A 13668-nucleotide genomic window follows, 5' to 3' on the forward strand; every position below is an offset into this window, starting at 1 on the left:
AAAAAACACTGTGCAAGCGGAGTGATTCACAGTGTGGGATGAGCATGGAGCTATTGGGGAATTATTCCCACTGCTCACTGTTACAAGATGTGGAGGTCAAGCAACTTTTATGAAGAATCGTTTTTCTTGCTCGCAGCAATTCCAGCTCGTAGCAGAGCCATCCAAAGAATGCCCTGATGCTGGATGTTTGTCCACTCTATGCTATATATCAATGACTTAGCTTCAATAGAAGCCCATAAGTCTTTCATATTCAGGCACTTAGTCTAAACTCTTCTTGCTTTACTCTAAAATCTATAAATTCTATAATGCAGATTATAGTACAGATTGTACCCGTAAAACATACCTAGGTTTTGTTTTAACTTTCGGGTCATTTTTTCCTCCAGAGGTTGAGTTTGTGTTCTTCAAATCTCTGAGGAATTCAGTGTAGTTTGACTAAAGTAATCCAAGAAAATCTGCAGTCCTTATAGTATGAACTGTGATTGCTGTACTGGCCTTCTAACACCAGTTCCCCGACCAGAGCTCATGGACCTCTCTTACTCCTCATCACCCCAATATTCATGCAAAGCTGATCTGGGGGCTGCATGAGGCCAAGTGGTGCCCTAAGGAGGCCAGGTTGTGCCCTCCCTGTTTGTAGGGCAGCACTATGATCTCTTTGCTACTACATGATGCAGTGCACAGCATCCCATGTCTTCCTGAAAGTGCATTACAGCCCATAAAATTGGAGCCACTGGAGACCAGCTTAGGGAAATATGTACTGGTAAACTAAATTCATTTAATCCTCTTCATCTCTGTGATTTTCTCCTCTAAGCATGATTCAAAAGAATTTTAATCCCTTTCGTGTAGGCCAGAGAAGGCACTGAGGCCAGCAGCTTGTCCACACCTAGCAGAACAGTTGCCACACTTTATGTTCTACCTTAACAAACTCTCAAGTGTGGTCAAATAGACAAGTCCTTAGAATTGCTTGGACAGCCTCAAAAGGTTTTGAAATGTCAGATCAATGCTAACTAGCATTCTCCCTCAACAGAGGACAAAAGACTTATGCACTCTGAATTACTTTCTTTACCCTGCTTTCCTTCAGACAATTTAAAAGATTCCCTCTGTCCCCAGTATTAGACTTCACTACACTGTTGGCTACTGCTTTGTACTGGTGATTTCCAATGAGCTTGACATTATTAGCTATTGGGGTCTTGGTGATAGGAAAAACCCAAATTTTATTTTTTTCTTTAAAGATGATGATCAGGAAGTAGGTGCTTTAGTCTTTGAAAAATGATGAAAGAAGCATAACCTCAGGTGGGAAAAACCAGCAAATAACTCCAGCCCACAACTATTATCTGGGGAATATTTGACTATAGACAGAATTGTAGATCTTTTATTAGTATCATCTTGATGAATCTATTGAAGCTCTTCCACAAAGTACAAAAAGTGACATAAAAAGAGGAACACATACTAATTTTGCTCCTTCTTTGTACCATTATGTGAGGAAGGCTGTAAATAGCAGAAGTGTGTAATTGCTAGTCACACTCCTTTCTGTTGAGCAATTTGTCTTTTTTTACACCCAGTGTTGGCATGCAGAAGTTGGGAAAATCTCAGGGCATGAAAGCACTGAGCTATACATGTCTTAGGAGACTTTTTCCCCCCTCTGCCTGCAGTGCTTGCACAACTGCATGCTGCACAAATCCAGCTGACTCATGGATGGTGGGTTTATTTCCTGCAGAGGTCCATAGGTGCTCTAGTAACACCTACCAACACAGGTGTAATTAAACAGGTGTAATTGCTTGTAGAAATCATCCCCTGGGCTCTTTTGAAAGCAGAATTCCTTGTTTGTTCCTCTCACCCAGCCACCCAAAAACAGTAGAAGAGGTAGCAGAGTGCCATACCCTGCCATTCCTCTTCGCCTCTCCATCAAGTCCTTCTTGAGGGGACCCTGTCCTGCAGTCCATGGCAAGGCATCCAGCAGTCATGGAGCTCAGTAGCCCCCTTGGACAGACCGATGCCACCATAGTTGGTTTGGCTTGGGAATAAAGAGCTCCAACAATCTGGAGCAAAGTCATGTTGTGGTACAAAGGCACCCTCTTAAACAGAGTTCACGTGTCTGGCATGGGCAGGTCTTTGCTCCTCAGTTTCAGAGAAAACATTACTGTAAAAACAAAACAAAAAAAAGGGGCCATGTCCTTGGCTGAAGATAAACCCAGAAAAGCAAAGCTAGTCCTTTTAAAATGTAAATATTAATTCAAACATTCATTTTAACAGCACCCTTGGGTCTATCGCCCTTTGGCTGGAATACCTCCTCTCTCTCCTCTGCTGATGGGCAGCAGTTCTGGGATGGGAGCCCATTCTTTCCACAGTACGGGAAACAAATTCCTCAAGGTGAGAGGAAGCTGTTGCTGTTGGAGTCTTGTCTCTGAGGATCATGACACGTGCAAAGGAAAAGGCATCCGAATTGGACTGTGGGGAAGAATCTGCTGAATGTCAAGCAGGGCACGCAGCCTCACCAGCCACTCCAAGATGCGGCTGAGCCTGACTGTTAAGCAGCTTATAGGACGTCTTTTAGCTGCCTCTCTACCCCCAGACTCATTGTGAAAGATGGTATCTTATCTGACTGCTCGACTCTGTAGTCAAAAAACACAGGAAAAGAAAAAAAGGTAAGAAGAAGTAGAAAAATAAAAGGTAAGAAAGACAGAAAGAAGAGAAGCACCTAAATCTAACACTTTTTGTGATGTTTATGAAAATAGCTGAACCTGAGAGGGCTGAGGTAGGCTGGCTCTCTGTTTGGGTGTAGAGCGTCTCTTGAAGATGAAACAATGATGGCCAGTGAATCTGGATGGGGATCATTGCAGTAGGATAACACCCTCCTGCATTACTCTCTGAGCATCTCTGTGATACCGTGGATCCCCAAAAAGTATGATGACTGGTGTTTGACCCATCAGTTAAGAGTAATTTCCAGTGCAGCAGTTTTGGCCCACTGATCCCTTTTTCCACATTCCCCCTTCTTATGATGTATGATTTTAATGAAATCTGTGGATGTGTGTGTTTGGATTAATCCTGTGTTTCTGTGAGTAAAATTTGCTAATTCTTATAAACAACTTTGTTTACCTAACTGAGCTGGACTTTGGGCAACTTGAAATTCAGGTTGTCTGCATTTTAGTGCTAAAAGGCACAATATAACCAGTACCTGGAAAACCTGCTATGCCTGCGCAGAAAGGGACCTTTTCTCATCTCTGCCCTGCAAAGAGAGGAATTTTAAGTCAACATGGCTTTCCATCATCAGTTTGGAATTCTGTTGCTAAGTGGCAATGAAAGAAGATTATCGGATCACAGATTAACAGAAACCTCTATTCAGTGCTCTTGTGTAATTATACATTTCAGTTTCTTGTTTGAGAACTGAGTTTTAGCTACTGTGCTTCTATCTCAGCCTCACCCTTCAATAGATTTTTATCTTCAGGGGCTTGTCAGGATCCTGATTAACTGGTCCCTTCCTTTCCACACTCAGCCTCTGCACCCCAGAGTGGCTCTGCCTACTGGGTACCCTGAGGGTCTCTGCTGTTAGGGCGTCTCAGAAACTAAAGTCCTACCCTAGTCCTTCTGAAGTAATTATTTTGGGAGAGCAGAAAGTGTATATAAAATTGTTTAAAGACTTCAGATCTTTCAGAGCTCACACATTTGCTTCCTTCATTGAAAAATTCCCTATTTTTTTTCTCTTTTCCCAGTGCATATGTTCCACTGTCTCAGGCAAAAATGGTCAAGGAGCTTCAGAAAATGGAGGAAGACACAAGCCTGAGTGGCTGAGATAATTATTAAATGTTAAGGGTGAACTTCTGGAAGAAATTGCTTTAAGTGGGGTTGCAGAGGAACACTGAAAAGGGCACAGAAAAATCAGGAAACAGCATAGCTGGCTAGTGCTGGGAATGCAGACAGAAAGGGAAAGAGAAGCCTGGGAAGAAGATGTAGTTTGTCAGCTGGGAGGAGAAGGTGGTAGTACACAGTATGTGCATCCACAGAAGCATGAGGAGCAAAGGCCCCCTTATGTAGGAAAACTGCTTAGATTATTTTAAGTAGAAAAGCTGTGCCAAGGAGAACCATGCAAGGAAGAGCAGAGAGAAAGAAAGGCAGCGCTGCGTGGGGACCCATCCCTGAGACTGAGGGGGAGGAGGGAACACGAGCTGAGCATTTAATAGGAGACAGGAAGCCAGTGGGGAGAGGAATTGCCTGGCTAAAAGGGAAGTAAAAGGTAGGATTGGCATGGAGGGATGGTGAGAAACAAGAGCTGCAAAAACAACAGAAGGGAAGGCTGTGTGGTGGGAGAGAGGATACACTTTCAGGAGGTGATGGACACAGATTGTTGTGCAAATCAAACACAGAAACGGAAAGCAGTGTATAGAAAAGCAAATCTGTGGGAAGTTCAATATACTTGCTTTTCAGGGGACTGGTATTTTTCACCTGTTAGGCTTAAGTCTCCCAGGGAAGCAGTAACTCAAGAAAAAACAAGGCTGAAATAACATTTTCTGGGTCAGTCTCTGTGTTTTAGCTGACATTAGACATGTGCTGTCCCTCTGCCTGCTCAAGGCTTTGTGTTTGTTGGACATCCTGCTTTACAGAGCTCCTTGCAAAGGAGACTCTGGAGGTTTTTTTGTTTCAAATTTTAGAAGAAACAAATACACTCTGTCCTTTTTTTCTAAAGAGCTTTTGTAATGCTCCTGTCACCCCACTCTGCTGTAGCTTTGCATGTAATTTCTCTTTGGAAGTAACCGCTGTTTTCAAATAGGACACTGCTTGCTAAGATTGGTTTTAGCTCATCAGGGTAGCTAGTGCCTAGAGAGGTGGGTCCAAAAATGGAACTCTTCTTGCTGGGATGAATCAGCTGTTCAAACATAAGGTAAACATTCACTTTGCAGTTCCTATCCCAGAACAAATTTTTCCCATGTATGTTATGGGTCTCCTTTGGACTCAAAGAAGAGAATTGACAAGCTGCAGGAGGTGTTTGCTGCCCTTGAGGTTCTTCTGTTCTCTCACAGCACCCTTGATGAGGACAGGATGTTACTACCTTTCTTTTCTTCTCATTTGAATCCATTAGGATCCGAGGCACAGTTTTTTTGGGATTTCAGTCTGAAAAGGTAGCATTGATTTCATCATGGCAGTGCCCAGAGACCACTCCAGAAGTAAGGGCCTGGGAGAGCTTGCCATGTGGACATAGTGGAAATTAGAGAAATGAGCAGGTGGAGGGACCAGTGTGTACTTCTGAGCAGTGATGCACACAGCCCCTGGTTTTGATTGTTAACTCCATGAGCAGGCAGCTTTTGGGGAAAAAAGGAAGAAAAATACCCTTCAAAAATAGAGAGCATTCTCTTTTTGCTCCTACAAACATCCTACTGTTTTTGTGATTAGTCATCTGCAGTCTAAAGTCCATCTTTGACCACAGTTATCAAAAAGTATATTGCTTGCACCTATGAAAACTAAATTACAAGGACAATGGCAGCCTCACTATTTGTCAGAATATTCACTTACGATATTGTGACTAATTTATCCCTTACCTTGTAATTACATATATCCCCCTATATTATTGCTGTGATTTACAGAAACTCCTGTTAGAACTACAATTGCCTCTCATCCCAGGCTGAGCTCTGCTCAGCAGGAAAAGAGATTTCTGGACCCTCTAGTGGTGCCCTTGCCTAGATGCTGAGGAAACTACCAAGAGAACCCTAATGAACCGAACACAATCGTACCTTTGTGGCAAATAGGGTCTAGTCTTGACCCTAGGCCAAGTTTATTCTCCTCTTGCAAATCTTCCAGAACAGTGAGATGGAAAAAGAATGGATGGTTTTCTGTGGAAAACCTCTGAAGAAGGGAGAGAGAAAAGGGGTGGAAAAACATATCTTATTGCATAGCACATAACAAGACTCTTCTCTTTCCAAGGGGACATCCTGTGCCGTTTTGTATAATAGTTTTTTTCAATCCTTTCTTAATTTTTGCTGTTATGAAAAAAAATCAACATCCATAACAAGTCCCTTTCTAGAGGTGTCACTGATAGGTTGTTCCTTTTGACTTAGGGTGCCAGCCAAACAGAAACCACCACACAGTGAACTGCAACGCTGGGATGTTTTTTTTTCCTTCCCTTGTAGCTTGACTCATCACCTGTATAAGGCCAGGACATGGGTAGAGCTGTCTCAGGTTAAAGCTCTGCAAAGATGAGAGGAAGAAAAGCGAAGGATATGGGCACGGAGGTGTGCTGCTAAAGACTTTGCTCTGGTATTACTTGACTATAAGACCAATAAGGAAATGTACTACTCCTTCAGGTCACCTTTTGTTAGCTGCAGTTCTGTTAATTAGGTTGAGTATTTTTTCTATTTTCATTACAGAATGCACCAAAACTTCTCAAAGAAAAATGCTATAAGTTCTTCCTAAGTTCTTCCTCTTTTGAAAGCAGGAGAGTGTTAGTATGCAGCCAGAGAGCATCTTATTTAGGAGATCGATGACAAAGCTGGAAAAATCATTATTATTTAGAAGGATTTGTTACCTACACAAAACAGAGTACTAGAAAAGAGAGGCTGTATTGCAGTCCAGGACCTTGTTCTTTAATCCCATGAGCTTTACTGAGCAGTGGCTATGTTTTAATGCCAGTAATGATGTCTTTCTATCCAAACCGAAAGCCTTTCAGACGCAACGAGGCTAGAAAGCCCTCACCGACTGTTGTGTAGCTCTGCGGGGTGTGAGGACGCCTTTGCCACCCGCTCCGTTGCCCGTCCCTTGAAATCTGTGACACCGCGTTTCGGGTGTGACCCTCCCGCACCCGGCTCGGCTGCGCCTCTCGCATCCCGGCGTCGCCGGCAGGCAGGGGACAGGCGCGGTCCCGGGCTGCCACCTGGTGGCCTCAGGCACCACTCGCCTCCTCCTCCCACCCCTGGGTGGGTGTTCTTCTTCAGTTCCGGAAAAATATCTTTTTTTTCTTCTTCTTCTTTTTTTTTTTTTTTTTTTTTTTCCCCCGTTTGCTTTGTTTTCCGAGGCTTCCCTACACAGATGGAGGGACAAGAGTATCCTGGGACGCACTGGGAAGAGTGTGGCCATCAGGTCGAGGGAGGTGATTCTCCCCCTCTACTCCGCACTAGTGAGGCTACATTTGGAGTACTGTGTCCAGTTCTGGGCTCCTCGATACAAGAAAGACGAGCTACTCGAGAGGGTCCTGCAGAGGGCCACAAAGAGGATTAGGGGCCTGGATCATCTCTCTTATGAAGCGAGACTGAGGGAGCTGGGTGTGCTTAGTCTAGAGAAGAGAAGACTGAGAGGGGATCCCATTAATGCATAAAAATATCCCAAAGACAGATGCCAAGATGATGGTGCCAGACTCTTTTCAGTGGTGCCCAGCAATAGGATGAGGGACAATGGCCATAAACTAAACCGTAAGAAGTTCCACCTCATCATGAGGAAGAACTTTACATTGAGGGTGGCGGAGCACTGGAACAGGCTGCCCAGTGGTGTCATGGAGTCTCCCTCTCTGCAGACATTCAAAACCCATCTGGACCTGTTTGTGTGTCACATGCTCTCTGGGTGAGCCTGCCTTGGCAGGGGGGTTGGACTGCATGGTCTCCTAGAGGTCCTTTTCAACCCTAAAAATTCTGTGATTTTTTGAAGGAAAGATTAAATGGTTCTGCTTTGCGAAATGCATTACACCTTTGGTGCCTTCTGGGAAGCAGCTAGTCATCTGTTGGTAATAAAGATAACAAACCAATTCTCTTATTCTCTTTTCAACAACACCAGGAAAAATGTCAGCCATTCCTCTGTCACTGTGATTCAGAAGCTTATCTGTGGTGGCAGACAGAGCCAGACATGAAAAAAAATAAATCCCCTAAAAAAATCATTCTGTCATCAAAGTAAACAAAGAAAAAATGTTGCAGGCAGATTTCCCTTCCCTTCGAAAGCCTGGATTTCTTTTCTAATGCTTCGCAGACAAACTTATGCACTCAGATAGATACTGTCAAACTCCAACTCCTCTAAACAAAAAAGAACTCAGTCTGCTGGATGAGTAGGCAGCACTGTGGAGTATTTCAATTCCTATTGATCCTTTAATCTGGCCGTAGAGCACATATTGATCCTTTAATCTGGCCGTAGAGCACGGCAGGAAAAGGTAGATGTGAGAGAGAAACAGAGAGGGGTTATCTGAGGGGCAGCACTTTCCAAAGAAGGCTCTCTCTGAAATGAACCCTAGTGGTCCTAATTGCTCGTTTGTATGTGGTACAAATTCCTTTCAGTGCAGAAAACATTCCTCACAGGGTATTTATCCCTAAGACACAGCAGATGATTTTGTAAACTCAGAGTGAGTGGTACATTCAGCACACTCTCTCCCAGAAACAATTTTAAAAACAACAGCTTCTCTCCTTCTTCCACACCATCATATATTGTTTCATACTCTCTTTCTCTGCTAATCTCAAACTTCAGCTGATGCAATAAGAGAGTCTAAAATTGTCTTTACGGTAGAATTTCACTGCTCATAAGCTTGGAAGCTTTCTTCCTCATATTATTTTCATGCTTCTCACACCACATCACATCAAGAATGTTTCTTCCACTCAGGTTCTTCAAAAGTATTATTTTTTTTCTTTGGCTTAGGACAGAATACTCCTTCTGAGTGAAAAACCTGAATAGGATATCTGAGAAATAAGTAAAGACACTCTGGAACAGTACCATGTTCTGCCCTTCTCTTTGGATTTTGCACTGTGGATGTAGTGTCCCGGTTCTCTCCCTTCCCAAATACTTGCCCACCTCCAGCCTTCTTGCTGACAGGGCAATTTGAGAATCAGAAAAGGCCTAGACACTTTGCAAGCACTGTTTAGTAATAACCAACTCATCCCTGTGTTAGCAACACTGCTCTGGTCCCAGATGAAAAATGTAGCACCATGGGAGCTGCTATGAGGAAAATTAACTCTATCCTAGCTAAAACCAGTACAGTGGGATGTCAGATTACATGACAAGTTATCAGTGGGATTTGTAGGAAGGGAATCACAACAAAGTGGTGAGATCTTTGACAAACAATACACTGAAATACCTCTTATAAAGGGGTTAGTTGGTGTCTTAAAAGTTTAGGATTTTTTAGCAGAATGTTTGTTTAAAGATCTCTTTCAAAAGACATCCTTAATCCCTGAACAGTTAACTCTATACTGACCTGGATTAATTTACAAGTCCAGTTTTACTGTAGTTGCTTTCTCAGCTCTTATTACTCTATTATGCTCAACAGGTGCAAGGTACTTGTATCTTCTTTTAATTTTAAACTACTTTTCAGGAATTTTTTTGGATTTGAAAGGATGAAAACAATGGGAAGGGATGAGGATTTAAAGGCAGATTTTTTCTTTTAACTCTATCTTTTGAAAAAAATATTCTGTGTGTCTCACAAGTACTTTGGACTAATCTTATGAAGTAACATGAGCAGAGTGATCCAGGAAATGTAGCAGAGTTTATAATGATGATTGACTATATTCAAGTTGTAAGGGAAATTTTCCTGTGAGAGAAGACCTGTGTTCAGTTCCATTCTGCCTTCTCTTTCTTTGATAAGAGCATCCTAACTAACGTCTTCAAGGGTGCTGCCTGGACTTGCTTCACATGGTATCAAATATTTAAATGCTCATTAATTCAAAGAACTGGGGTGTGAGAATGATCCTGTGCTCCTTGTTTAGGACACATCCTTGAGATCCATCCTGCTTGTTTACCTGCTCTAGTCTGGGCTTCATCTGCCCCAGCTGACAGCCACTTGCCCCAAATGCAGTAAGCTCAACTACTAACCAATTCCACTAACACACCCTGGAAAAGAGTATTTGGGGCATTTAGGGGACAACCACTCTTTTACCCATCTGACACTAAGTCTAATTTGCTTGTTTGTTTAAAGAGATGCCTGACAAACTTCACATCTCAGAACTCTGATTGAAATGGTTTGGTTTGTTTGTGTTAGGGAAAAATACTTTATTCCAGTAAAGGAAGAGTGTAGGGAGTTCCAAGTTATGAGGACTACGAAAAATTAAAACCTGTTACGGATCTGTATTTGATCTCACAAAAAAAGGATGGATGACAAGGAAGATTTTCTTTAACAGATCTGTTATTTTGACAGTACCTCTCTGGGGTTCTGATTCAAAAAGAGTGTGAGAGGCTATCTGTCTTTCCTGCTGTTGCAAAAGTCAAGCTTGCTGGTTACAGTAGTGATGTAAAACAGGATGATAAATGGCAGAATGGTGAGCATCCTTGCACACAGAGCAAATCTCCCTCTGTCAGTACCAGTTGTGTGTTGTCAGGTGTGCATTTTATCAGGTGCAATGCATCATCTGGGACATGGGATTTGGCTCCATCTAAAAGCTGATGCCGTAAGTACATAATTCCTTCTACTTGTAAGCTCTGGTTTTAGTTTTCTTTTCAAGAAAGGATAAAAGAAGTAATTGGTAATATCTACAGATTAAAAAAAAAAAAGTAAATCTGCCTTATGTTAGAAAGACAATGCTGAGAGATTTTCATGAGGGGAAGAAATCAAGGGAAGCAAGGAAAGCATAGTGGGTGGCCAGAGAATGTGGTGAAGGCACCCAGCTAGGCTGGAGGTTGCCCTGGGCTATTGTAGCCCTGCCCCTGGCACCCAGCCCAGGGATTGGGCCCTCCTGCTGCCCAGTGCCATGTCACTGCCACTCAGCTACTCCCAGGAGCTCAGTGTCTGCCACCATCCTGTGTTCCACAGCTGCTCCCAGATGCCCCGTCCTCAGCAGGAGAAGAGTAGCTGGCTGCTCCCAGAGGCTGGATTCAAGGCCCGACAGAGACCTGTGAGCTGTTTCAGTGGTACTAGCACTGTCTACTCAAACTCCTGCTCTCCCCCCGGGTTTAAACTTTAGTCACTCTCCAAAGATCTTGGATAATCATTAGCCAGGGAATCAACCGACGCAGTTTGTTGCTTAATCACTGTGAGGTGATATCTCTGAGTTCTGTTTGCTAGAGATAACAGATCTAGGAGAACTATTCTTATGAAACATTTGAATCGTAGGTCAGAAACCAGCTTAGAGCTGAGGTGGGAGGGCTATAAACCCTCGACCCCCCAGCACCCAGGAGAACTGTTTGCTATGTGTTTTTTCCCCAACATGTCCACAGCACCTTCTGGATGCATTCCCACCATATGGCTGAAGACACCTTCTGTTGTATATCTCAAGGAAAGGAGATTCAGCGCAATTTTAAAACCAGTGCTACCACTTTGTACATGTATCAGTATCTAATAGAAACTAATGAAGTAAGTAGAGGGAACATCTGCACAGTGTGAATCCCTCTCTCCATGGGCTTCGTTAGCTAACACAAGTTGGAACTTTCACCATTTGGCATGTAAAAAAGGTTGCTTAGAATTACATAAAAATGCATTTTTTAGCTGGGTCCTGAGCAACATGATGTGCCAGGGTGCCTGACTGCCTCTAGTGCCGGATCCTGAGGTGAGGCCACTTGGAGAAACTGGGAGCCGAAGACTGAAATAATTCTGCTCAGCTCAGGTGTCACAACAGCTACATTTGTGCAGTTGTTTCCTGGCAGTGACTCACTAGAGGGTTGGAGGCTTATTGGGGAATTAGAGCTTATTGGGCAATTAGGGCCCTGCTCCACATTGTTTTTTTATTCAGTGATAGCTCTTTCTGCAGGGAAGGCAAATACCCTGTTTCTACTGAGTCACATTCCTGATTTATCCTTTTGCCTCAGGCGAATGCTGTCCTGTTATCCCTGGACATCAAGCCTCTTCTGGGTCATGCCAAGAGTTCTTGTTATCCAGTATCTCATCAGCAGCACTCACCATTGGAGGATGCCTATGGAAGAGGGTTTTCACACCAGGGCTCTGAGAGATCACCTTTTCCCATGGCTGGAAGCCACTTCTGTGTGTTCAGTAACTCCCAGCGCCTTGCTTCTCCATGCACTTGTGCCTTGCAACCATGTAAATTCTATCATTTGCAGCTTTTGTAATGGAGTGTGTGCTTCAGCTGCAGGTGTGCTCTGTGGAGCAGGAGATGTGACAATCATTCCCACATGATCCATTCTGGGCTGGGACAACAGTGGATTCAAACTCTGTCAGGAAAAGCCAAAGCCCCCAAGTCCTTTGCCATGCTCTGACCCCTCTAAATACCAGCTATGGCACAGGGCACAGTGCTGCTCCCCACACCAGGCCACAGCCCAGATGGGTCCCTCAGCCACCTCCATGGATGGCCCCTGAGCCAAAGTCCTCATGGGCCCAGGTGGACAGGTGCCATTCTGCCTGTCATGCCAACAAAACCAGGTACTGCTGGGGGCCTGCCCTGCAGCTCAGGGTGTGTTGGCAAATTCTGCACGATGTGGTGAGCACTAAGAGGACCTCAGACACCTCGGTGCTGTCCTTCTTCCTGTTGTGATTCTACTCCCATCCTGATTTTCACCTAAGTTGGTTTGGCAGGAGGAATGCATTTGAAAGCGTGCACTAGTAGCAGGCAGAGGCCAACCTTCCTGCCCATAAGACAGGAAGAATGGATGGCTGTCACTGCCACTGCACTTTGAGCTCACAGGAAGCTCAAAGGCCACCAGGAGGGAGAAGGTGCCAGCAGAAGAGACAACCAGTGCCACTAGCTTTGCTACTGCAGTGCACCCTGATGGAGTGATGCATTTTTGGGATGCCTCAAGGCCATAAACACTTACCATCACTCTCTGAGGGACAGCAGCTGATTTGTTTTCTCTTTTAAAGCTGATTTACTGCTGATAACCCAGACAAGCTTTAAGCCTTTCATTATGCACTATGGTCAAATTCCCAGAAAGGAATGGAGCCTGGAAGAGATTGCCCTGTTCTGCGAAGTCTAGCCTGGCTCTGAGGGATGACACAGGAAATACTTCCTTGTGGGTATGCAGGATGGATGCTGTATCCTTGTTGTGGCAGGCTGGTTCATATTTATGGAGTCCAACATACTCAGCAAGGATTCACAGTTATTATAAATCACAGAAGAGCAGCATGGATATAATCCGTGTCATGCTGGCATCTCAGTGTAACTGTGCTCCCTTATTCTTAGATAAGAAAATTACAGACCTTCTTTTTCCTTTTGAAGTCAGAACAAGGCATCTTCTCAAAGATAAGTGTCTAGGGCTAGTTCCCCTCTCAGGGTTATCTAGTAGTCAGATGCTAACCAGGCACTTCCATTAATTTGGGTCTGTACATTCCTCCCACCACTCACCATCATTTACAAAACACAGTTCTATTAGAAGTGACTTAATCTGATGGATGTTCTGCCAGCATTAGCACATGCTGATAGCATCTGAACTCTTGGTACAAGACTAAGTGAAATAATGGAGACTCGCTCTTAATGAATCTATTCAAATAGACTCTTCACAGCACAAGCAGATCTGTGATAAAGGTTTATATATAAACAATACACAGGGAAGCCAGGATTTCTGGGACACAGTCGTGACTCTTACATCTTCTTCTGGATGTTAACAACTGCATGTGTTAACAACTATAAAACCGAGACAATATTTTATGCCATGTTGTCTGTATAAACTGATCAGAAGAGTCTGACTCAGAGCCCAGTAAAACTGTGCCTAGAATGCTGTTGTCTTGCATCAAATTATTATAGAATTTAGTCCACTTAAGCAGAAGGCAGAATTCACAGTTTTTTCAGAATCTCTAAGTTAGCAGGACACCAACTTTTATTACATCTGCATCTTTCA

The 13668-nt window shown here is 43.6% G+C and overlaps 1 protein-coding gene across 2 annotated transcripts in view; it reads left to right on the forward strand.

Moving 5' to 3' along the window:
• B4GALT6 (beta-1,4-galactosyltransferase 6) overlaps window positions 1-13545 on the forward strand; it is a 69037-nt gene extending 55492 nt beyond the window's left edge. For both annotated transcript variants that reach the window (XM_064654376.1, XM_064654385.1), the window contains one exon: window positions 11689-13545. In XM_064654376.1, the coding sequence (XP_064510446.1) occupies window positions 11689-12013 (325 nt within the window). In that variant the 3' untranslated portion in view covers window positions 12014-13545. The remainder of the gene's footprint in view (window positions 1-11688) is intronic.
• The last annotated feature ends 123 nt before the right edge of the window (window positions 13546-13668 follow it).

This window comes from Pseudopipra pipra, chromosome 1 (assembly GCF_036250125.1).
Source record: "Pseudopipra pipra isolate bDixPip1 chromosome 1, bDixPip1.hap1, whole genome shotgun sequence".
NCBI classification, from domain to species: Eukaryota; Metazoa; Chordata; class Aves; order Passeriformes; family Pipridae; genus Pseudopipra; species Pseudopipra pipra.